Source organism: Enhydra lutris, unplaced genomic scaffold (assembly GCF_002288905.1).
Source record: "Enhydra lutris kenyoni isolate GAN:26980312 unplaced genomic scaffold, ASM228890v2 scaffoldscaffold6, whole genome shotgun sequence".
In the NCBI taxonomy this organism is placed as follows: Eukaryota; Metazoa; Chordata; class Mammalia; order Carnivora; family Mustelidae; genus Enhydra; species Enhydra lutris.
In genome coordinates this window covers 29,903,174-29,928,057 of record NW_019154090.1, presented here as the reverse complement: position 1 = coordinate 29,928,057, position 24,884 = coordinate 29,903,174, and the positions used below count along the sequence as shown (strand labels likewise).

Genomic DNA, 24,884 nt, shown 5'->3' with positions numbered 1-24,884 from the left:
AGGGAGCCTGCCTGAAGATTCTCTCTCCCTCTCCCTCTGCCCCTCCTCTGCACACACTCACACACCCATCTGCTCTCCCTCTCTCTCAACTAAGTAAGTCTTTTTTAAAAAAAATCAGATTACCATAAATTGTATATAAGCCAAAAAATACATACTGTGAGAAAATCCTTCTCAAATTTGTATGCTCCACCTCCAGTGGCACAAAAGACAGTGTGGAGACTCGAGAAGTTTTTATCTCTGCCCATCTGAATGAAAGCAGGCATGTCGTGAGTGGGAAAGCGTATGAAGTGCAGATTGCCCTTGCGTCCACACAGAGTCAGGTCCTTCAGCTCCAGGTGCACGTCCCGAATACCTGTGGACCCATATGCCACATTGGAGGTCAGGTACTTCCGAATGCTTTTAAGACTTTCCACCTCTTCCTCTTCTTCTTCAGCTGTGATGTCTTTGGGTTCAAAATAAACCAGCTTGACCAAGGTTCCACCAATATCCAAGCCAAACCATGGAAAAACTAAAGGGAGAAGGAAAAAAAAAAGTCAGAACAACTTTTTTCTTGAAAACTAAACATATATGTACTAGATTAGCAACTTATTCATACCTTGAGGTTTCCAAGGACTATAAATACAAAAAGGGGTTGGGGAGGGAACAGGATTCTGATTTGGAAATCTTAAAGAAAAAATAAAAAATCAGAACAGTGGGCCAACCCAACCCAACCCTCTTACAGGAAGCCCAAACTACACTTTGAAATATTAAAAAACATCAAAGTGACTACCCATGACCCTCAACTCAGGGGGGGGGTAGAAAAAGGAAAAAGATTGAAAATGAAAATCTACATCCTTCCCCTTGGCTTAAATTAAAAAATGCTGAGGGGTGCCTGGGTGGCTCAGTTGGTTAAGCATCTGCCTTTGGCTCAGGTCATCTCAGAGTCCTGGGATCAAGTCCCGCATCGGGCTCCCTCTCCCTCTGCAAGCGCACTCTCTCTCTGTGTCAAATAAATAAAACCTTAAAAAAAAAAAAAAAAAAGAAACAAAGGAAAAGAAATGCTGAGGGATGCCTGGGGGCTCACACAGTTAAGTGTTTGCTTTCAGCTCAGGTCCTGATCCCAGAGTCCTGGAATCGAGCCCCATCTCCTGGAATCGAGAGTCTGCTTCTCCCACTTCCTCCACCCTTCCCCCCCGGAGCGTGCGCTCTCTCCTGCTCTCTCCAGTAAATAAAATCTTTTCTTTAAGATTTTATTTATTTATTTGATAGAGAGCACAAGTAGGCAGAGCTGCAGGCAGAGGAAGAGGGAGAACCAGACTCTCCACTGAGCAGGGAGCCCAAAACGGGGCTCAATCCCAGGACCCTGGGATCATGACTTGATTCGAAGGCAGCCGCTTAACCAACTGAGACACCCAGGCGCCCCTCAAATAAATAAAATCTTTAAAGATAAATAAATAAATTAAGTAATTAAGTAATTAATTAATTATTTTTTTAAAAAGAAGAAAAAATGTTGAAACTTTTTTCAGAGCTCCAGTTTACTATGCAGACTAGGGGTGGAGGAAATTCCCAACCCATGTAACATGTAACCTTCAGTGGTCAATTTGTCCCTCAAAACCGGATGTAAAAATAAAAGGTTCAATTTTTTTTTTTAAGATTTTATTTATTTATTTGACAGAGAGGCAGGGAGAGAGGGAACATAAGCAAGGGGAGTGGGAGAGGGAGAAGCAGGCTTCCCACTGAGCAGGGAGCCCAATCCAGGGCTCAATCCCAGGATCCCGGGATCGTGACCTGAGCAGAAGGCAGACACTTAATGACTGAGCCACCAAGGCACCCCAAAATAAAAGGCTTCAAAGGACTTTAATGGAATAGGCATTTCAGAGTTATATCTGTTCCCAAACAAATCCTTCCCAAAAAATGGCTTTGGGAGATCAGATGAAGATGGACTGCACAGACATGCATGCCTTGCCCTCCCAGCTTAGATCATAGAAATTACTAAAGATAGAGGTATACTGATATAGTATTTTCCAAAATAGTTCTGGGAGGGCGCCTGGGTGGCTCAGTTGGTTAAGCGACTGCCTTCAGCTCAGGTCATGATCCTGGAGTCCCAGGATCGAGTCCCGCATCAGGCTCCCAGCTCCACGGGGAGTCTGCTTCTCCCTCTGACCTTCTCCTCGCTCATGCTCTCTCTCACTGTCTCTCTCTCTCTCTCAAATAAATAAATGTTTTTAAAAAATAAAAAAAATAAAAAATAAATAGTTCTGGGAAACAAGAAATGATACGATCAGCAGAACCAGGATGACAGAGACAGTAACTGTTCAGAACCCTCAAAGCAAGAATGCTGTAAAAATTGGGAGTAGCTATGAACACTGGGGAAGCACAGGGTGCTCCGTAAGCTGTACAGAGGGCTAGCTGCCTGGGGAAACAGGAGCAGGCTCTGGGGGTCAAGGGTGATCTGGTGGGGTCATCTGGTGCAACTGGACAGACCAACCATTTCCTCACCTCCACCCTCCCCGGCCCCCCCAACCAGAGGCAAAGTCTTCACTAAACACAGGCACTTAAGCCAAAGACTCAGGATGGCACCCAAGTAGCCACTATCACTCAAAAGAAATGAGGAGCTCCCACACCTGGCCACATATCCCTACAGTCCCTCCTGAGAGACTGGCAAAGAGAAACTACATCCACTGACAGAACGACAATCCTCAAAACAAAGATGCCCATTTTACAAATTAGAATCACCAAAAGGGAAATCTACACCACAAAAATGAGAAACATCTGAAGAAAGAGTTGTAGGAACAAACAAGAGACTTAAAAATAATCATAAATATCCTCAGAGATAAAATGAGATCTCATCCATGAAAAATGAATAAGCTACCACAAGGAAAAAAATCAGAAATTAAGAAATGATTTGCCACCTGTGGTTGTGACTGCAAGAATGTATATGTGAATACATTATAGAATTATAATTATACAGAACTAAATATGCATACGCAAAAGAGTTTATGTAAAACTGGTGAAATCTAAGTAAAGTCTGTGAACTGTATTAATGTTAATTTCTTAGTCGCTGGGGTTGGGGGGGGGCGGTGCGAAGCTTCTAAAGCCAAAAAAGATGAATCTCAAAAACAGGCTGAGTAAAAGAAGCCTCACGCAACAGGCTACATGCTATATGATTCCATTTCTATGAAACCCTAGGAGATGCAAAGCAATCATTTCTGCATCTGATAGAAAGTATAAATATTGTAGGCTGGGAGAGGAGGGGAAGGAAGAACTATACAGGGGAAGGAGGAAACGTTCTGTAGTAACCCAAATCTTGATTGCTGGAGATGAGGATAAAGCTTCATGGGTGTATGTATCTGTCAAAATGCATGAAGTGTACACTTTAAATGGGTGTAGTTGCTTGTGTGTAGATTACACCTCAACAAAGAGTTTTATAAAACAAAAAAGGGAACAAATCTATTTCCAAAAGAAAGCTCAACCAATATATTTAACAGCAAAATGGGCACAGAAAAAAAACAAATGGAAAACAAAAGTAAGAAATTCTCCCAAAATGCTTCTCAAGTATGAAAGAAAGGTAGGCATATATACAGAACTAGGAAGTCCAATATTTACCCTCTAGGAGTCCCAGAAATTTCCTGAAGGAGGAAGGGGAATAAAGACATAAATCATCAGGTTCACGAAGTGTTAAGTGGAACCAAGTAGTGGAGAAAGGGCAGGCTTGGACATATGCTATTGAAATTTCAAGAAATCCAAGGCGCCTGGGTGGCAGAGTTGGCTAAGTGGTTGCCTTCGGCTCAGGTCATGATCTCGGGCATCTGGGATTAAGCCCCATGTCGGGGTCCCCATTCAACAGGGAGTTTAACCTGTCCCTCTCCCTCTACCCTTCCCCAGCTCATTCTCTTGCTCTCTCAAAAAAAATTCAATAAATCCTTAAAAAAAAAAATTTTTTTTTAAGTAAATGTCAAGAAATCTAAAAACTTCTAAAGACTCCATCGACATGGTTGGAACTGGAAGGGATTAGGCTAAGTGAAATAAGTCAAGCAGAGAAAGACAACTATCAGATGGTTTTACTCATATGTGAAACACAAGGAATGGCACAAGAGCACCATAGGGTAAGGGAGGGAAAACTGAATGGGATGAAATCAGAGAGGGAGACAAATCATGAGAGACTCTGGACCCCTGAACCAAAATGAGGGTTACAGAAGGTGGGGGGAGGGTGGGGGAGGGTAACCAGTGATGGGTAGTAAGGAGGGCATGTGTGATGATGGGCACTGGATGTTATATACAACTAATGAATTGCTGAACACTATCATCAAAAACTAATGATGGACTATATGCTGGCTAACTGAACACTAAAAAACAAATTTCCATATGATCTCCCTGATATGAGGAAGTTGAGAAGCAAAGTGGGGGGTTTGGAAGGTTGGGAAGGAAAAAATAAAACAAAATGGGATCAAGAGGGAGACAAACCATAAGAGACTCTTATATATCTTGCATATATATATATATCTTATATATCTCGCAAAACAAACTGAGGGTTGCTTGGGGTGGGGGGATAGGGTGGTTGGGTTACGGACATTGGGGAGGGTATGGTGAGTGCTATGAATTGTGTAAGCCTGACGATTCACAGACCTGTGCCCCTGGGGCAAATAATATATCATATATTAATTAAAAAATTTTTCCAAAGGAAAAAAACAGAATTCCTACAAAGATACATAAATCACATAAATGTGGAATTAGATTTTTCATCAGCGACATAGATGCTAAAAGACAATGGAACCACTGGCTTCAAAGTCATAAGAAAAATGATTTTGAAACATATCCAGCCAAATCAGCTTTCAAGAAAGAATGCAAAAGAAATGTTCACACATGAAAGAACTCAATGTTTACTACTCAAAAACCTTCTCTGAAATAGTAAATGCATTCCAATATAATTTAAAAAGCATCCAAGAAGATATGAGCTTTAAGAAATGATAAGCAAAGGAAGCAGGAATACATGTGACTTTCAAAAAATCAGCAATCTGGAATAAAAATACATGATTTCAACACAGGAAGTTGAAGAGGGAAGAGAAAGGAAAGGGAAGTGAAGCAAACTGCAGTTCTGTCTTGACGGGGGAAAGACCATACATGTCCTGATTAATTCTAAGTAAGAAGAATGAAATGATGATTTAAACCCATCAAAATTTACAAGTAACTCCAGAAGGGGGGGGGGGGACATATGACCTTCAAACTATGGGAAAAAATCAGTTCAAAAACAAAGAAAAAAATATGGCATGCACAAAATAAAAAAATAGGAATGGGGGTGCCCAGCAGGCTCAGTTAGTCAAGTGTCTGCCTTCAGCTCATGTCACGATCTCTGGGCCCTGGGATCAAGCCCCACCTCCAGCTCCCAGCTCAGCATCAGGATCCCAGCTCAGCAGGGAGTCTCCTTCTCCCTCTGCTGTACCCCCTCATGCTCTTTTTCTCTCTCAAATAAATAAAATCTTTTAAAAAATTAACACAAAAGTATCAGTAATCACAAATCAGTCAAATTTCCCTTGTAGACTAAAGAGGAAATTTGATTATATGCTTATATAAAAAGATAACACTTAAGATAACAAATAGACTGGGGAGGAGCAAGTTGGCGGAGAAGTAGGAGACCTATCATCAGGTCCCAGGAGTTCAGCTGGATAGTTAAGAAACCATTCTGAATACCTACAAACTCAGCAGAAGATCGAAGAGAAGAGCAGCAAATCTATGAACAGAAAAGTGACCACTTTTGGAAGGCAGAACCAGTGGAGAAGTGAATCTGAGGCGACATTCAGGAACACAGACATGGGGGAGAGGCGCCGGCTCCCGGTAAGCAGTAGAACAGCAGAGAACAAAATCGGAACTTTTAGGGCACCTGGGTGGCTCAGTGGGTTCAGCCGCTGCCTTCGGCTCAGGTCATGATCTCAGGGTCCTGGGATCGAGTCCCGCATCGGGCTCTCTGCTCAGCAGGGAGCCTGCCTCCCTTTCTCTCTCTCTGCCTGCCCCTCTGCCTACTTGTGATCTCTCTCTCTCAAATAAATAAATAAAATCTTAAAAAAAAAAATGTCTTATTAAAAAAAAAAAAAAAATCGGAACTTTTAGAAGTCTGCTCCACTCCAGAGGCTAAGCGGGGGGTGAAGCCCTCACAGGAAACTGTGGTCTCAGGATCCATGGGGTCACAGAAAGACCCGGGGTGCCTGAGTGTGGCAGAGCTCCCAGGTATTGGAGCCGGGAAGCCGACTACAGAGATGGAGCCAAGAAGGGGGGCTCTCAGCTCCAAGTTACCTTAAACCATGATCCAAGGAACAGTTGGGCCACTGCTCTTCGAGCAGGGACCCCACAGGTGGCAGATCCAGAGAGACTCCCTCCTTCCTCCTCCGGGAGGAGCGGTGTGGGAGCGCACTGCAGGAATCTGCTGGGTTTGGAGACTCCAAACAGGGCTGTGCACCAGAGACAGAGATGCTTGGTCACAGGCTGGGTGAGCTCGGAGTGCGACCGGAGACCAGAGAGATGGGAGGGATTGACCATTTTTCTCTCAGGGCACACTGAGGAGTGGGGCCCTGAGCTCATGGCTCCTCCTGGTGGGAGACTGGGAGGCAGCCATCTTCATTCCCGGCCTCCAGAGCTCTACAGAAAGCATTTAGGGAACAAAAGCTCCAGAGAGTGAACTAGAGCAGATTGCTTAGCCCAGCCCCTGGCAGGGGCGGTGCAATTCCACCTCAGGCAAAGACATTTCAGAATCAGGGCAACAGACCCCTCCCCCAGAAGATTAGCAATGACATCCAGTGAAGACCAAGTTCACTGATCAATGAGAACTGCAGAACTCCAGAGTTAGGGGAAAGCAACACACAGAATTCATGACTTTTTCCCCATGATTCTTTAGTCTTTCAAAGTTAAATTTTATAAACTTTACTTTTTTCTTACTTTACTTTTTAAAGTTTTCCTTTCTTTTTTAACTATTTTATCTCATCAGTACCTTCTTAAAAATCTTTTTTCAGGGGCACCTGGGTGGCTTAGTCATTAAGCATCTGCCTTCAGCTCAGGTCATGATCCCAGGGTCCTGGGATTTAGCCCCACATTGGGCTCCATGCTTAGTGGGGAGCCTGCTTCTCCCTCTCTCACTCCCTCTAACTTGTGTTCCCTCTCTTGCTGTCTCTGTCAAATAAATAAAATCTTTTTTTGAAAATCTTTTTTCAGGGGCACCTGGGTGGCTCAGTGAGTTAAAGCCTCTGCCTTTGCTCGGGTCATGATCCCAGGATCCTGGGATCGAGCCCCAAATTGGGCTCTCTGCTTGGCGGGAGGCCTGCTTCCCCCCTTCTCTCTGCCTACTTGTGATCTTTGTCTGTCAAATAAATTAATTAAAAATAAACAAATAAATAAAAATAAAAAATAAAAATCATTTTCCATTTTCATTTTTTAGTCATATTCTATTCCTTCATTGTATTTAACCCTATTTTTTGTATACATATAGCTTTTTTTTTTTTCTTTAAAATTTTGGGATACAGTTTCTTCTAATAGATCAAACATACCCTAAATCTAGCATATGGCTTTGTTGTAGTCTCCAGCCTGATCACATACTTTCCTTTTTTTTCCCCTTCTTATTTCAACCAACTTATCAATTTCTTTTTTAGAATTTTTTTAAAATTTTCATCTTTACAGTCATATTCTATCCCATCATGTTTACCCTTTTTCGTGTGTGTGTGTGTGTGTGTGTGTGTGTATGTATTTTTTCTTTGTTTAAAATTTTGGGAGATAGTTTCTTCTAACAGACCAAAATACACCCAAAATCAAGTGTGTGGCTCTGTTCTATTCATCAGTCTAATGTGTGTGTGTGTGTGTGTGTGTGTGTATTTTTCCCCCCTTTTTTCCTCCTTTCTTCTCCCCCCAGTTTCAGGTCTCTTCTGATTTGGCTAGTGAATACCTTTCTGGGGTCATTGCTACCCTTTTAATATTTTGTTCTTTCATGCATCTATTCTTCTCTGGATAAAATGAAAAAGCAGAAAAATTCACCACAAAAAAAGAACAAGAGGGAGTACCGATGGCTAGGGACCTAATCAATATGGACATTGGTAATATGTCAGAACTAGAGTTCAGAATGACGATTCTCAAGGTGTTAGCTGGGTTCAAAAAAAAAGCATGGAAGATACTATAGAACCCCTTTCTGGAGAAATAAAAGAAATAAAATCCAAAAAAGTTGAAATCAAAAAAGCTATTAAGGAGGTACAATCAAAAATGGAGGTTCTTACTGCTAGGATAAATGAGGCAGAAGAGAGAATCAGTGATATAGAAGACCAAATGATGTAAAATAAAGAAGTTGAGAAAAAGAAACAACTACTGGACCACGAGGGGAGAATTTGAGAGATAAAGGATACCGTAAGACAAAACAATGTAAGTTGGGATCCCAGAAGAAGAGAAGAGAGAAGAAGAGAGAGAAGAGAATTAGGGAAATTCTCTGCTGTAATTTGCGCTCTCTCTCTCTCTCTCTCTCTCTCTCTCTAGATTTGCTCCAATTTGCTCCAATATAAATATATATATTGGAGCAAATTATAGCAGAGAATTTCCCTAATTTGGTGAAGGCAACAAGCATCAAAATCCAGGAGGCATAGAGAATCCCCCTCAAAATAAATAAAAATAGGTCCACACCCCATCATCTAATAGTAGAACTTACAAGTCTCAGTGACAAAGAGAAAATCCCAAAAGCAGCTCAGGACAAGAGGTCTGTAAAATACAATGGCAGAAATATTAGATTGGCAGCAGACCTATCCACAGAGACCTCTCAGGCCAGAAAGGGCTGGCATGATATATTCAGAGCACTAAACAAGAAAAATATGCAGCCAGGAATACATATCCAGCTAGGCTGTCACTGAAAATAGAAGGAGAGATAAAAAGCTTCCAGAACAAACAAAAACTAAGAGAATTTGCAAACACCAAACCAGTCAACAGGAAATTTTGAAAAGGGTCCTCTAAGCAAAGACAGAGTCTAAAAGTAACAGACCAGAAAGGAACAGAGACAATATACAGTAATAATCACCTTACAGGCAATACAATGGCACTAAATTCATATCTTTCAATAGTTACACTGAATGTAAATGGGCTAAATACCCCAATCAATAGACACAGGTTATCAGAATGAATAAAAAAACAGACCCATCAATATTCTGTCTGCCATAAATTCATTTTAGACCCAAAGACACCTCCAGATTTAAAGTGAGGGGGTGGAAAACAATTTACCATGCTAATGGACATCAAAAGAAAGCCTGGCTCAGGCCATGATCCCAGGCTCCTGGGATCGGATCCTGCATCGGGCTCCCTGCTTGGCGGGAGGCCTGCTTCTCCCTCTCTTACCCCCTCTGCTTATGTTCCCTCTCTCGCTGCATCTCTGTCGAATAAATTAAAAAAAAAAAAAAAAAAGAAAGAAAGAAAGAAAGGAAAAGAAAAGAAAGCTTGGGTGGCAATCCTTCTATCAGATAAATTAGATTTTTTTTTTTTTTAAGATTTTATTTATTTGAGAAAGAGAGAGCATGAAAGAGGCAAGGGGCAGAGGGGAGAAGCCAGCTCCCTGATGAGCAGAGGGCCTTATGTGAGACTTGATCCTGCAACTCCAGGATCATGACCTGAGCCGAAGGCAGTTGCTTAACCAACTGAGCCACCCAGGTGCCCCAGATAAATTAGATTTTAAGCCAAACACTATAATAAGAGATGAAGAAGGACACGATTTCATACTCAAAGGGTCTGTCCAACAAGAAGATCTAGCAATTTTAAATATCTATGCCCCTATCATGGGAGCAGTCAATTATATAAACCAATTAATAACAAAATCAAATAAACACATCAACAATAATACAGTAACAGTAGGGGACTTTAACAACCCCCTCACTGAAATGGACAGATCATCTAAGCCAAAGATCAACAAGGAAATAAAAGCTTTAAATGACACACTAGACTAGATGGACATAGCAGATATATTTAGGACACTCCATCCTAAAGCAACAGAATATACATTCTTCTCTAGTGCACATGGAACATTCTCCAGAACAGATCACACCCAGGGTCACAAATCAGGTCTCAACCAGTACCAAAAGACTGGGATCATTCCCTGCATATTTTCAGACCACGATGCTTTGAAACTAGAACTGAACCACAAGAGGAAAGTTGGAAAGAACTCAAATACATGGAGGCTAAAGAGCATCCTACTAAAGAATGAAAAAATCTTTGGGACACAACAAAGGTAGTCCTGAGAGGAAGGTATACAGCAATACAAGCCTTTCTCAAGAAACAAGAAAGGTCTCAAGTACACAACCTACCCCTACACCTAAAGGAGCTGGAGAAAAGAACAGCAAAGAAAGCCTAAACCCAACAGAAGAAGAGAAATACTAAATAGAGACCAGAGTAGAAATCAATGAAATAGAAACCAAAAGAACAGCAGAACAAATCAATGAAAATAGGAGCTGGTTTTTTGAAAGAACTAGTAAAACTGACCTGGCCAGACTTATCAAAAAGAAAAAAGACCCAAATTAATAAAATCATGAATGAAAGAGAAGAGATCACAACCAACACCAAAGAAATACAAAGAACAATTATAAAAACATATTATGAGCAACTATACGCCAGCAAATTTGACAATCTGGAAGAAATACATGCATTCCTGGAGACATATAAACTACCAAAACTGAACCAGAAAGAAACAGAAAACCTCAACAGACCCATAACCAGTAAGGAGATTGAAGCAGTCATCAAAAATCTCCCAATAAACAAGAGCCCAGGGCCAGATGGCTTCCCAGGGAAATTCTACCAAACATATAAGGAAGAATTAATACCTATTCTCCTGAAACTATTCCAAAAAATAGAAGTGGAAGAAAAACTTCCAAACTCCTTTCATGAGGCCAGCATTACCTTGATCCCAAAACCAGACAAAGATGACAAAGACCCCATCAAAAAGGAGAATTACAGACCAATATCCTTGATGAACATGGATGCAGAAATTCCAACCAAAATACTAGTCAGTAGGATCCAACAGTACTTTAAAAGGGTTATTCACTACGACCAAGTGGCCTGCAAGGCTGGTTCAACATCCACAGATCAATCAATGTGATACAATACATTAATAAAAGAAAGAACAAGAACCAAATGATACTCTCAATAGATGCTGAAAAAGCATTTGACAAAGTACAGCTTCCTATCTTGACCAAAACTCTTCACAGTGTAGGGATACAGGGTACATACCTAAATATCATCAAAACCATCTATGAAAAACCCACCGTGAATATCCTTCTCAATGGGGAAAACTGAGCACTTTCCCTTAAGGTCAGGAACATGGGAGGGCTGTCCACTATCACCACTACTATTCAACACAGTACTAGCCTCAGCAGTAAGACAACAAAAAGAAATAAAAGGCATCTGAATCAGCACAGAATAAGTCAAACTCTCACTCCAAAGATGATATGGTACTTTATGTGGAAAACCCAAAAAGACTCCATTCCAAAACTGCTAAACCTCATATAGGAATTCAGTAAAGTGTCAGGATATAAAATCAATGTACAGAAATTAGCTGCATTTCTATACCAACAGCAAGACAAAAGAAAGAGAAATTAAGAAGTTGATCCCATTTACAACTTCACCCAAACCTAGGAATACCTAGGAATAAACCTAACCAAACAGGCAAAGAATCTATACTCAGGAAACTATAAAGCACTCATGAAAGAAACTGGGGAAGACACAAAGAAATGGAAAAACATTCCACGCTCATGGATCGGAAGAACAAATATTATGAAAATGTGGGGCGCCCGGGTGGCTCAGTGGGTTAAGCCTCTGACTTCAGCTCAGGTCATAGTCTCAGGGTCCTGGGATCGATCTCCGCATCGAGCTCTCTGCTCAGCAGGGAGCCTGCTTCCCCCACCGCCTGCCTCTCTGCTTACCTGTGATAGCTCGCTCGCTCTCTCTCTCTCTCTCTGTCAAATAAATAAAATCTTGTAAAAAAAAAAAAAAATACTGTGAAAATGTCTATGCTACCGGAAGAAATCTACACATTTAATGCAATCCCTATCAAAATAAAAGAAATGGAACAAATAATCCTAAAATTTATATGGAACCAGAAAAGACCTCGAATAGCCAGAGGAATGTTGAAAAAGAAAGCCAAAGTTGGTGGCATCACAATTCCAGACTTCAAGCTCTATTACAATGCTTGATGATGACATCATCAAGACAGTATGGTACTGGCAAAAAAACAGACACATAGATCAATGGAACAGAACAGAGAGCCCAAATATGGACCCTCAACTCTATGGTCAACTATTCCTCAACAAAGCAGGAAAGAATGTCCAATGGAAAAAAGTCTCTTCAACAAATGGTGTTGGGAAAATTGGACAGCCACATGCAAAAGAATGAAACTGGACCATCTCCTTACACCACACACTAAAATAGACTCCAAATGGATGAACAACCTCAATGTGAAACAGGAATCCATCAAAATCCTTGAGAACACAGGCAGCCACCTCCTCGACCTCAGCTGCAGCAACTTCTTCCTAGAAACATCACCAAAGGCAAGGGAAGCAAGGGCAAAATGAACTATTGGGACTTCATCAAGATCAAAAGCTTTTGCACAGCAAAAGAAACAGTCAATGAAACCAAAAGACAACTGACATAATAGGAGAAGAGAACTGCAAATGACATATCAGATAAAGGGTTAGTATCCAAAATCTATAAAGAACTTATCAAACTCAACACCCAAAGAACAAATAATCCAATCAAGAAATGGGCAGAAGACATGAACAGACATTTCTGCAAAGAAGACATCCAGATGGCCAACAAACACATGAAAAAGTGTCCAACATCACTCACCATCAGAGAAATACAAACCAAAACCACAGTGAGGTACCACCTCACACCAGTCGGAATGGCTAATATTAACAAGGCAGGAAATGACAGATGTTGGTGAGGATGCAGAGAAAGGCGAACCCTCTTACACTGGTGGTGGGAATGCAAGCTGGCGCAGCCACTCTGAAAAACAGTACGGAACTTCCTCAAAAAGTTCAAAATAGAGCTACCCTATGACCCAGCAATCATACTACTGGGTATTTACCCTAAAGATACAAACATAGTGATCCAAAGGGGCATGTGGACGCAAATGTTTATAGCAGCAATCTCCACAAAAGCCAAACTATAGAAAAAACCTATACAATAGCCAAACTATAGAAAGAACCTATATGTCCATGAGCAGATGAATGGATAAAGAAGATGTTTTATACACACACACACACACACACACACACACACACACACACACTAGAATACTATGCAGCCATTAAAAAAAAAAAATCTTGCCATTTGCAACATGGATGGAACTCGAGGGTAATAAGCTAAGCAAAATAAGTCACTAAAAGCAAGACAATTATCGTATAATCTCTCTGATATGAGGAACTTGAGACGCAGGGCCGGAGGGTCATGGCAGGTAGGGAGGGATAAAATGACACAAGATGGGATCAGGAGGGAGCCAAAGCTAAGAGACTCTTAATCTCAGGAAACAAACTGAGGGTTGCTGGGGGTGTGGGAGGGATGGGGTGGCTGGGTTATGGACACTGGGAAGGGTATGTGCTATGGTGAGTGCTGTGAATTGTGTAAGACTGATGAATCACAGATGTGTAACCCTGAAACAAATAATACATTATATGTTAATTTACAAAAATAATACAATTTTTTTAAAAATTTGTTAATACTTTATACTATTTATTAACTAAATGGGTCTCATGTATTAGAAATATTCTCTCATTTAAACTCTAAAAGACATCAGGCATAGTTTGTAATTATGATAAAAAAAAAACAAAAAAACTAATAAAATTTCTATTAAAGTTAAAATAAAATTTAAAAAAAAAGATGACAAGTAGACTGAAGGTAAATAAATGGCAAAACACCCACAACAGAGTCCATTGTGCTTTAAGATGAAAAAGAGCATTCAATCAAAAGTGCTCATATCAGGGCACCTGGCTGGCTCAGTTGTTAGGCATGTGCCTTCAGCTCAGGTCCTGATGTCCTGGGATCAAGCCCCACATCAGGCTTCCTGCAAAAGCCTGCTTCTCCCTCTCCCACTCCCTCGCTTGTGTTTCCTCTCTCGCGCTCTCTCCCTCTCTCGGTCAAATAGATAAATAAAAACTTTTAAAAACAAAGTGTTCATATCAAAATATTAAGCACCTCACTGGAGACTGATATACCAGGTGAATTACATTTAGGAACCATGGTATAGTTCAAGTCAAACCTTATGTTTCAAGACCAGCACTGCATTTAACACTCACATGAGATGTGCCCCTCCAAACAGCAATCTACCAAGGAAATAGGATTCACCACTCCCATCCTATATTCACTTGCAATTATATATTCACTGACCCATTTGTTGGGTAGAATCACTGGCACCATTTATTCAACTGACTTCTAACATTTATATACTTGAATTTAGATAACCAAAATGATGCCTGAACAATGCTACTCTGCTGTATTAATCAAATGTTAACAGAAAGTAAATATAATACATGCACACTAAAAAGAACTCAAGTGAACAAAAAGCATTAAAAGAGAACAAAATGAAATTATATCATGTACATAAAAGCAGAATTGACAGGAACCTAACAAATGCATCAAAAATACTAACAAGAAGAAATTGATAAATCTACACGATAACTTGAGAATGACACAGAAATTTGTACACACACACACACACACACACACACACACACAATAAAGGTATAGAGGATCTGACTATCAAACTAATAAGGTGGAACTATGAAACATAAATAACTGTATCAAAAAAATATATATACTTTCTTTTCAAACACCCATAAACAATACAAAAAACTAAAGGCACAAACTTAAAGGACCTCAAATTCCAAAGAACATTTGCTTTCCACAATACTTCAACATTATAAATTAATCCAACAAACACAAAGAATTAAATCTCTCCACCTGGGAGAGATTTCTTTTAACTCTGAAATTCTTTTAACTTCTTTTAACTCTGAAATTAAAGAGGAAATCAAAACAAACTTTTAAACAAATGACAGTAAGAACAGTATGTATCAAAATCAATAGGATATACCCAAGGTGGCATCCAAAGGGAAATTTCTAGCTTTAAATGGATTTTAAATGGATTAAAAAAAGAAGAAACCTGAATAAAAGCAAATGTCACATATAATGAAACGCTAGATAAATAAAACAGACCCAAAATAAGCAGAAGGGAATTTTTTTTTTTTTTAAGATTTATTCATTTATTTAAGACAGTGAGAAAGAACAAGCTCACGGATGAGTGGGAAAAGGGAGGGAGAGAGAATCTCAAGCAGACTCCATGCTGAACACAGGGCCCAACACAGGGCTCAATCTCATGACCCTGAGATCAGGACACAAGCTGAAACCAAGAGTCGGGCACTCCACCAACTACACCAACCAAGCACCCGAATCAGAAGGGCATTATTAAAAATAAAAGCAAGAAGTAAATGAAATTAGAAAAACATCATCAAGAGCAAAGCCACAGGAGAGCTGATGAATGAAAATCAAGCTTTGAAAAAGTCATTAAAACAAACAAATTTCTGTTAAGTATATCTAGATCCAACTTTTCCTAGGAAGGAAGGAAGGAAGAAGGAGAAAGGTAAAGAAAAAGAGTAAATAGTCATGGGGCACCTGGGTGGCTCAGAGTTAAGAGAACAACTCTTGATTTCACCTCAGGTCATGATTTCAGGGTCATGAAACTGAGCCCCCTATTGGGCTCTGCACACAGTGGTGAGTCCACTTCTTTCCCTGTCTCTCCTCCTCTCCCTCTGTCTCTGCCCCTTCAAGCCCCCCACTCATAGCACTCACTCCAGCCCTCTTTCTCTCAAATAAGTCTTTAAGTATATAACCAGAGACTGTGCAAGCATACTATTCTGTACAAATGGACAATATACAATTTTAATGTTTGAAATGTACACTAAACAGAGGAACCTGAGTGAATCAGTTGGTCAAGCATCTGCCTTCAGTTCAGGTCATGATCTCAGGGTCCTGGGACCAAGCCCCACATCAGGCTCCTTACTCAGCTCCCTCTCTCCCTGCCCCTTCCCCCCTTTTGTATTTTTCCCTCTCTCTCAAATAAAAAAAAATGTTTTAAAAAGTTCACTAAACAGAAAATTAGCAATAAAAATGGAATACAAAAAGTGGCTCAAAATAAGATCAAAATCACAAATCAAAAGCACTGGAAAATTTTAAAAAGGTATCGAAGATCTGCCACCCAAACAAGAACAAGAAAGTAGGAGTCCCTAATAGTTTCCAGCCAAACCTCTAAGAGCTTCTAGAGTACAGAAAAAAATCTAAAAAGATTCCCAAGTTATTCTAACCTCATATCAAAAATAGAAAGAAGTATCTCACAAAAAAATGCATTAAATTATTAGACAACAGAATCCACTTATGCACTAAGAGTAACACACAGTGGTCAACAAAGATTCTTCTCAGTAATGCAAAAGATGGTTTTCACATTAGAAATTACCTCAATAGGGGCACCTGGGTGGCTCAGTGGGTTAAAGCCTCTGCCTTCGGCTCGGGTCATTATCCTGGGGTCCTGGGATCGAGCCCCGCATCAGGCTCTCTGCTCCGCGGGGAGCCTGCTTCCTCCTCTCTCTCTGCCTGCCTCTCTGCCTACTTGTGATCACGGTCTGTCAAATAAATAAATAAAATCTTAAAAAAAAAAAAAAGAAATTACATCAATATATTCCAAAGAAATAAAAATTAAAAGACTCGATTAAAATAAAAGAATAAAAAAAATTTTAAGTACATGGATTAAAAAAACATAAATACCAATAGCTATTCCTATGTAAGAAAAACCCAACAAGAAAATGACATGGAAAATGGCACATATAATAATACTTAGAAATAAATCATAATACTACGTATGTACTATCACTATTGAAATCGTATACTGAAAATCACAGCAGTGAAAGAGGATTATCCTGTACCAGCAGAAAATATTGAATATTACTAAAATGTCAATTCTCCCCAAGTTAATCTAACAATGTCAATGCAGTCCTAAAGAGAACGCTGTGGTTGACTCCCCAGCAGCCATTCCACCTCGGTCCCAGAGATAGTCCTGAACTTTTTTTACACCTACAAAAATTCCACTGCCAGTGACAGGCCTAAACCAACCTGGCACAAGTCATGCAAAGTCTGTCCCTGGCATCTACAGGAAAAGTTTCTTCGCCCAAGCACACAACAGCACTGGATATGATGGAAGCGAGGAGATTTGATTCCTGTTTTCCTATCTGCAGCACCATTCCTTTAACCATCACCACCACCATCGCATTTAGCAGAGACACAGCATGCCATCAACAAACATATCACGTCAACAATATTGGAATCTGAAGGTGTGGACGTCTAAGACCTATGGAAGATTAGTCCTTAAATTAAGCTTTACTCCCATTTCCTTAGATTAAAAAACCAAAGCATTAATATATTTTAAATGATCGACTGTTAACAGCCAAGCACTGTATTAGGCATTTAACTGTATAAGCTTATTTAATGCTTGCAACAACCATATAAGGCAAATACTGTAATCATCCCAGATTAAGATTCACATCCCATTCACAGATTAAGAGATAGAAGTGTAGGGGTGCCTGGGTAGCTCAGTCAGGTAACCAACTCTTGATTTGGTTCAGGTCATGATTTTGGGGTGCTGGGAGTGAGCCCCATGTCCCGCTCTGCACAGGGCGTGGAACCTGCTTAAGATTCTCTCTCTCGGGGGCGCCTGGGTGGCTCAGTGGGTTAAGCCGCTGCCTTAGGCTCAGGTCATGATCTCAGGGTCCTGGGATCGAGTTCTGCATCGGGCTCTCTGCTCAACAGGGAGCCTGCTTTTCTCTCTCTCTCTCTCTCTCTCTGCCTGCCTCTCTGTCTACTTGTGATCTCTCTCCGTCAAATAAATAAATAAAATCTTTAAAAAAAAAAAAAAAAAGATTCTCTCTCTCGGGGTGCCTGGGTGGCTCAGTGGATTAAGCCGCTGCCTTCCACTCATGGTCTCGGGGTCCCGGGAATGAGTCCCACATCGGGCTCTCTGCTCAGCGGGGGGCTTGCTCCCCACCCCCAGCTCTCTGCCTGCCTCTCTGCCTACTTGTGAGCTCTCTGTCAAATAAATAAAATCTTAAAAAAAAAAAAAAAAAAAAAAAAGATTCTCTCTCTCCCTCTGCCCCTCCTCACCCACCCCCTCAAAAAAACAAAACAACAAAAAGAAAACAGAAGTGCAAAAGGGCCCAAGGTCCCAGTCAAGAAAAGGCAGAGGTGGGACTCAAATCCAGACTTCCTAAAACCTTCAACAAGCCTCTTTCCACAAATATCTATACAAACCTAAGAGCACAGAACACATATTCTTGAGTTAACATGAAAATAAAGTTAAAAAGCAGTCTAATAAAAATAATATTTTAAATAATCAGGAAGGAGGCACCTAGGTGGCTCACATGGTTGGACGCCTGCCTTCAGCTCTAGTCATGATCTCCAGGTCCTGGGATCCAGCCCTGCATCAGGGCTCCGTGCTCAGCAGGGAGTCTGCTTCTCCCTCTCCCTCTCTCCCCTGCTCATGCTGTCTCACATTAATTTAAAAAAAAAAAAATCAGGAAGATCAACAATATATAAAGAAAAATAAAAAGTCTTAAGCAAAGCTCAGTTCATATGTTTATTATAACCTCTAATGGCTTCAGTATTTTTCTGTGTACTACTCATTGAACCATTTACATATCCAAGAACAGAGAAACACTGAGAAGCATGGGAGGTTCATTAGACACACGCTCTTTCATAATGGCTGAGAGAATTGCATCAGGCCACAGAATTCTGTTATTTCTAAATATTCACCCTGTCCAAAGGGGTTTAGATTCCTATCACTGACTGCAAGACTGCCCCAGATACCCTAATAAAATGAAAACTGGAATAAGCTTTCCAATCCTTGTTCAGAACACTGTGCTTCTGCTGGGAAAAGTCACAGAAAAATGAACTTTTGCTATACCATCAGTCTTTGTATCTCACCAACAGAACACCTATTTATCACGTCTAATTCATGAGTCATTCCATTGATCTTCACAGATATTTTAGTGGGTTTGCAACCCTTAGCCTATTTCCTGATATTAAGGCCTCAAGGTACTCAGTCTAGACAATTCACACTTGCCTTAGGACAAGCTTCCAGAAAGAATTTAAATGCTCTCTCACAGGTTATTTATGTAAAACCATCTGCAGCACCATATCTGTCTCATAATGAGTTTCAACAACTGAAATGCTTTCCAATAGGAAATAAACGGTTTATAAAAGTGTGCTCAATTTTTCACCATTATGAACGACATCTTTACCAGGCCACATCTAGTTAAGAATTGCAAACCCAAACCTCTAGGCTGGTCTAGGCAGCAATCCTTGGCCTCACCTTAAAAGACATACTTTAATAATAATTCTTATTTAAAATAGTTTTAACTTGGAGACTAAGTTAAATAGGCCGCCTTCCCTAATTCTTAAAAAATATTATATATTATCAAACCAGCAGACTCAATAATAATCTCTATGTTCAGGAAATATAAACACATGAAACCTAGCAAACTACTAAAAACTAAAGATGGCTCCCACTTTCAGAAAGCAAACTTTAAGACACTATTTAGAAAAGGGGTTTTCACAAGCTAGTCAGCCTTGCTGACATAAACTGAGGAACAACACAATAAACTGAGAAAGAACAGTGCCTGAAGTTCAAGATACCTCTACGACGACATGAACCTGAAAAATGCTCACTAGGTTATAAATGTAAGCCCAAAAAACATCATTGGTCTTTTAAATGACCATTCAAATAACTATTCTTTTCTGCCTAGTAAGGTCCTCTCTAACAGCCTACGAGTATATTGTATTCATTCTCTCTCCTTTTAACATGTGTTTAAGCAAAAAAAAATTTTAAAGCATACATCACTTCTTACCTAGGGTACCCCTAGATAAAAAGAGGGCGGGGATGCCAACAATGAACAATCATATTACCTAAACGCATGATTCACACATATAGCCCCTAAAATAACAGACTGTACCATTTTACACAGCTACATAATTGGACTATTTTTAAATCCTGCTTACTGCTGCACATGTTATACATCCAAAATGAAGGGCTTACTTTGATTTCATTTAGATTTAAAGTTGATGAAGAGGTTAAAAAGCATCCTCTCCCATTCTGTCTCTCAAAAGTAGGCTACAAAAAAACAGAAATCTTTTTTCCTGAGCTCCTAACATGCAGCCTTCCCTAACTCCCCAGCTGAAGATGAAACACTGAACACAATAAGGGACAATCTCCCGGGGCCCCAGCACCAATTCCATCCTGCCAATACCGATGCTCCCCAAAAGCCGAGGAAAAGCAATCCACCTGCCAGGCTAGTATTGTCAAGCTATAAACAAAAGCTTTATTTTCCAGATCAATGGCGGTTAAGGATAGATACTCCATGAATGGTATGAATCCAGAAGCAGCATGTCCCAAGACTTCACTGGCATGCTACACCATGCCTGAGAGTCACCTTCAAAGATCCAGCTTGTCCCCCCACCCATGGGACACTGTCATCCCAAGTTCCCACACCTCCTACACATCTGCTGTACATCTGGGACTCTTGATTGAAATGCATGTTCTCTTGTTACATGCCTGTATACATTTGTCAAATTGGACATTTTGCAGTATTTAACTAAGCCTCAATGAAATTTTTAAAATTAAACATAAGCATTTCTTAGACCCTTTTGCAGACCTGAAGGGGTTTGTTTTTTTTTTAAGCTTCTGAGTGATTCCATGTGAGAACCACTGCTCTAGGTTACACTGCACATAACTTCCCTCACTCAAAAATGGGGAAAGTCAAGAACACTAGGTCTAAAGTCAGACATCTAGAATCAAAAGACAGCTCTGTTGGGGCACCTGGGTGGCTCAGTGGGTTAAGCCTCTGCCTTCGGGTCAGGTCATGGTCTCAGGTTCCTGGGATCGAGCCCCGCATTGGGCTCTCTGCTCAGCGAGAAGCCTGCTTCTCCCTCTTTCTCTGCCTGCCTCTCTGCCTACTTGTGATCTCTCTGTCAAATAAATAAATAAAATCTTTAAAAAAAAAAAAAAAGACAGCTCTGTTATTAACTCATTATACACCCTTGGACAAAGGACAAATTTCACTGACACTGCTTCCTCATCTGGAAACTAAGGATTTAAAAAAAAAAAAAAAACCCTACTACACAGGATAGTTGGGAGACTTAAATGATATGTTTATAAAATATTTGGCACAAGGTCTAACACAAGTAAGCAGTACATAACCATCATTAGCATCTTTGTTTCCAACATTTTAGATCAATCTTTACTTGGTATTTCTTAGTCCTGTGAGACATACTCCATCTAATCTAAAACTTCTGAAGAACTTCTTAAACACAGACGTGCCTAGCCTCATCCCTAATGCCTATGTAAGTCTGGGATGAGAACAGGTTTGAGAATCACACTGCTCTAGGGAACATGCGTAGCAGAACAAGATTATAATCAGGACCACAAGAATTCCTAAAATAAACTGAGTAGCTCCTTCTTGTTTCAAATGACTACTAGTCTCCTTTAGACAAGTAGTATAAGGACATCAGAAGGAGGCCAGCTAACCTTAAAAGAAAGGCGGCACTACCCTATAGCCAACTTCCCCAAAGATAAATACAGAGATTTAGTCTTCACTGAATTCTCTCAAAGTTAAAACCATTCTTAAAGGGTTCAGCAATCAACAGGATCTCTCTCCATCGAACCAGGAGCACCACTGAATAATAAAAGAAAAAATAAATGGAGAAAGAACAATACCTTGTTTATTTCTTTGGCAGGTCTCATTACCTGAGATGGCTTTTCATGATTTATCAGAGAAAGCAGTAAAGGAGACCATGACAAGCACCAAACATAAAAACAGAAAAGTAAGCCGTACAACACGAATAATGGTCTTAGTTCCTTAAAAGACATCTCAAAACCACCTTACATGCCACCCCTAGCACCCAAGACAGTTTAAACCAGAGTTTTCCAGAGCTGTCTCTGAGCCACCTGTACCTAAATGAGTTTTAAAATGCAACTTCTTAGAACCCTCTCCAGATTCTGATTCAAACAAATAGAGATGGACCCCAGGAATCTGCATTTAACTCCCAAGGTCATTTCTATACTCAATATTTGGAAGTACTTCCACAGGAGCTAGAAATTTTCACCTCAAGTAAGCCTTGAACACAAAAGATGGATATAATGCTTGAACTCACAGCAATGAAGAAACAGCTAACTGAAAATAAACAATTCAATAAAGCGTAGTGGTTAAGAGGATGTATGAAGCTGGACTTCCTGAATTTACACTTCTATTCCACCACTCACAAGCCATTTTACACAAGGCAAATGTGCCCCAGTTTTCTCATCTGTAAAATGGAATACTACCACCTACCTCAGTTATGAGTACGAAGAAGTTATTAAAGCTCTCAGAAGAATCCCTAAAAATTTTAAGGAGAGTGCCTGACCCTTGCAAACACCCAAAATACAATACTTATTTAGATCCTTATGGCCAATGGTCTAAAAACGGTTGGCTACATGGCTGGGATTCTTATTTGCCGAATCCCTGGATTTTACATCCATCTGTAATGATGTAATACGAAACCAGTTAGGAACTAACATTGTGCAATGCTTAAAAATCAGATGCTTCTCAAATAAAATACAAACCAAGTAATTGGCTCTAGAAATGGTATAGGTTGAGAGCAGTTAACCTGTTTTTCAAATTTCTTTCAAGAAAATAGAAAAGACAAAATAACTGAGACTCCCAAACTTTTCACAGCGAAAGAGAACTACATTTAATATTTAATCATCCAAATCACAGAAGATAAAGGTAAAGCAAACCAGGTGGACTAAGGCATCCAGTAAAGATCTCACACTCACCCTGCCACTTTCCCTCACTCTCATAATCTGCATTTAAAACAAGCTGACTGGGGCGCCTGGGTGGCTCAGTTGGTTAAGTGACTGCCTTCGGCTCATGATCCCAGGGGTCCTGGGATCAAGTCCCGCATCAGACTCCCCGCTCAGTGGGGAGTCTGCTTCTCCCTCTTCCTCTGCCTGCCACTCTGCCTGCTTGTGCCCCCTCTTCAAATAAATAAATAAATAAATAAATAATCTTAGAACAAGCTGACTTCCTGAAAGAGAAATTTAGGGCGGGGGGGGGAATCTAACCACATGTAAAGTGTCACTATATGATAAGCTCTTATCAGAGTATTAAGAAGTGGATACTTTCAACAGTAGCAATGGTTGCCAGAGGACCTGAACTGAAGACCTGTAAAAAAAAAGGGGGGGGAGGGGGGATCTGTATTAGATTATCACGCAGAAAATGAAGCCTGATAATAAAATGGAGAAACCGATTCCCCGGAAAAAGCATATGCAACTGCCAAGGCGAGATTCCCTCAAAAGAAAAAGCCTTCATGCCCAGAATGCTAGTCCTGAATCGTATCAGCAAACAGATGCAAAGAAAACAGAAGAGCTATCTGGGTGAGAGATGACCCGAATTCTCACGGGAAGAAAAGCAGCCAAAGCTTAAGTGCACGGAGCACGGAATCCAATTTTAGGCCTGCAGCAACTCGTTAACCATTTCCCAGGAAGCCCGAAATCTTCAGATTAAAGGGATCTGACGTCTTGGACAGCTCTCTGGAAACCCAAGACAGGCAGACACTGGCGATTCAGAGGATTTAGGAGGAGGGGAGGCGGTGGAAGAGTCAAAAGAAGCCTTCTCGAAGATTAAATCACGTGACTCGCAGGCAAAGAAATACCCAAGGAGCTAAAATGAGCGAGAAAGGGTCCTGGGTAAAGACCCTCCAATCCCACAACCGGGAAGCGCGGTCCACTGCGCGAGAGGGTTGGGCGGGGGCCGAAACCCGATCCCCAGGGCTTGGACCCGAGGCCTCCAGTCTGGTCCATGCCAGCCCATGCACCAACCTGGGACCACCGTGCGAGGGCACTGTCCCCGCGCCAGCGCGCGGGAAAAACGGCGGCCGGGCCGGAAGGGGGCAGGGCGAGCCGCGAGGACGACCCGCCGAGCACTTACGCTGCCGCTTCTTCCTAAGGCTTTCGACGCGCTGGCGGGAGGCCGAGGGGGCGCCGCTGTAGGAGCCGGGCCGGCTTCGTCTGACGCCCTCCGCCGAAGCCGAGGCCCCGACGGGGGGCTCCGAGGCGCTGCTTGCCCGGCGCCGCAGCAGCTCCCGCCGCCGCCCATCAGGCCCTTCGGGTGCCGGCTCCCCCGCCGAAGAGGAGGAGGTATCAGCCGCTCTGCCGTGGCGTTCCATGGGCACGCCGAGCCGGCCCGCTCCCATCCGCAGCAGCCACCGCTGCCGCCCCAGCCAGCCCCCCAGCGCCGGGTCCCTGGTCGCCTCCGCCGCGGCACTCCAACCCAAGCAGAAGCGCACCCTCCGCCGGCCGCCTCTTCCGTTGCGCCAGCGCGCAGCAAACCAATCCAAATAGGCTGGAGGCGGCCCGAAGGCCTCGCGTCCAATCGTCTCCCTCACTCGAGGCGGATCGACAGCGCCTCTGCCCAATGAAAGGCTCCCAGGACGGGACGGGGCGGGGCGGGGCGGAGAGTGGCGGGGGAGGGGACCCGGGCTTGGCCGCGGGGAAGGCGGTGTTGCTGAGGCGAGAGTGATGGCGGCACCGCCCAATGGACGTGTGGGTGGAGGGGCCTTCGCACCCGCCCGCACAGGTGGACCGGTCCGCTCCCCAGCCCCAGCGTCCCGCCCCGCTGCTGCGTCGGGTCTCTCCCAGCCCGCACCCTGCTCCAGCCCAACAGTGGGCCCCTCAGCGTCTGGCCGCCAGACTTTGGCAAAGAGAAGGGCTTGAACCGCGGCTGACCTTAGCCTTTGTCCCTCGGCCTGGTTCCGCCGCTGCCCTCGAGGCCGCCAGCTCC

General features: G+C 41.8%; 1 protein-coding gene across 2 annotated transcripts in view; it reads right to left on the bottom strand.

Annotated features, from left to right (window-relative positions):
- The window catches only part of LOC111141351 (pantothenate kinase 2), a 42,237-nt gene extending 17,919 nt beyond the window's left edge, over positions 1–24,318 (bottom strand). For both annotated transcript variants that reach the window (XM_022493830.1, XM_022493829.1), the window contains exons 1-2: positions 24,033–24,318; positions 156–508 (exon numbers count right to left, since the gene is read on the bottom strand). In XM_022493830.1, the coding sequence (XP_022349538.1) occupies positions 156–508; positions 24,033–24,297 (618 nt within the window). In that variant the 5' untranslated portion in view covers positions 24,298–24,318. The remainder of the gene's footprint in view (positions 1–155; positions 509–24,032) is intronic.
- Between the last annotated feature and the right edge of the window lie 566 nt (positions 24,319–24,884).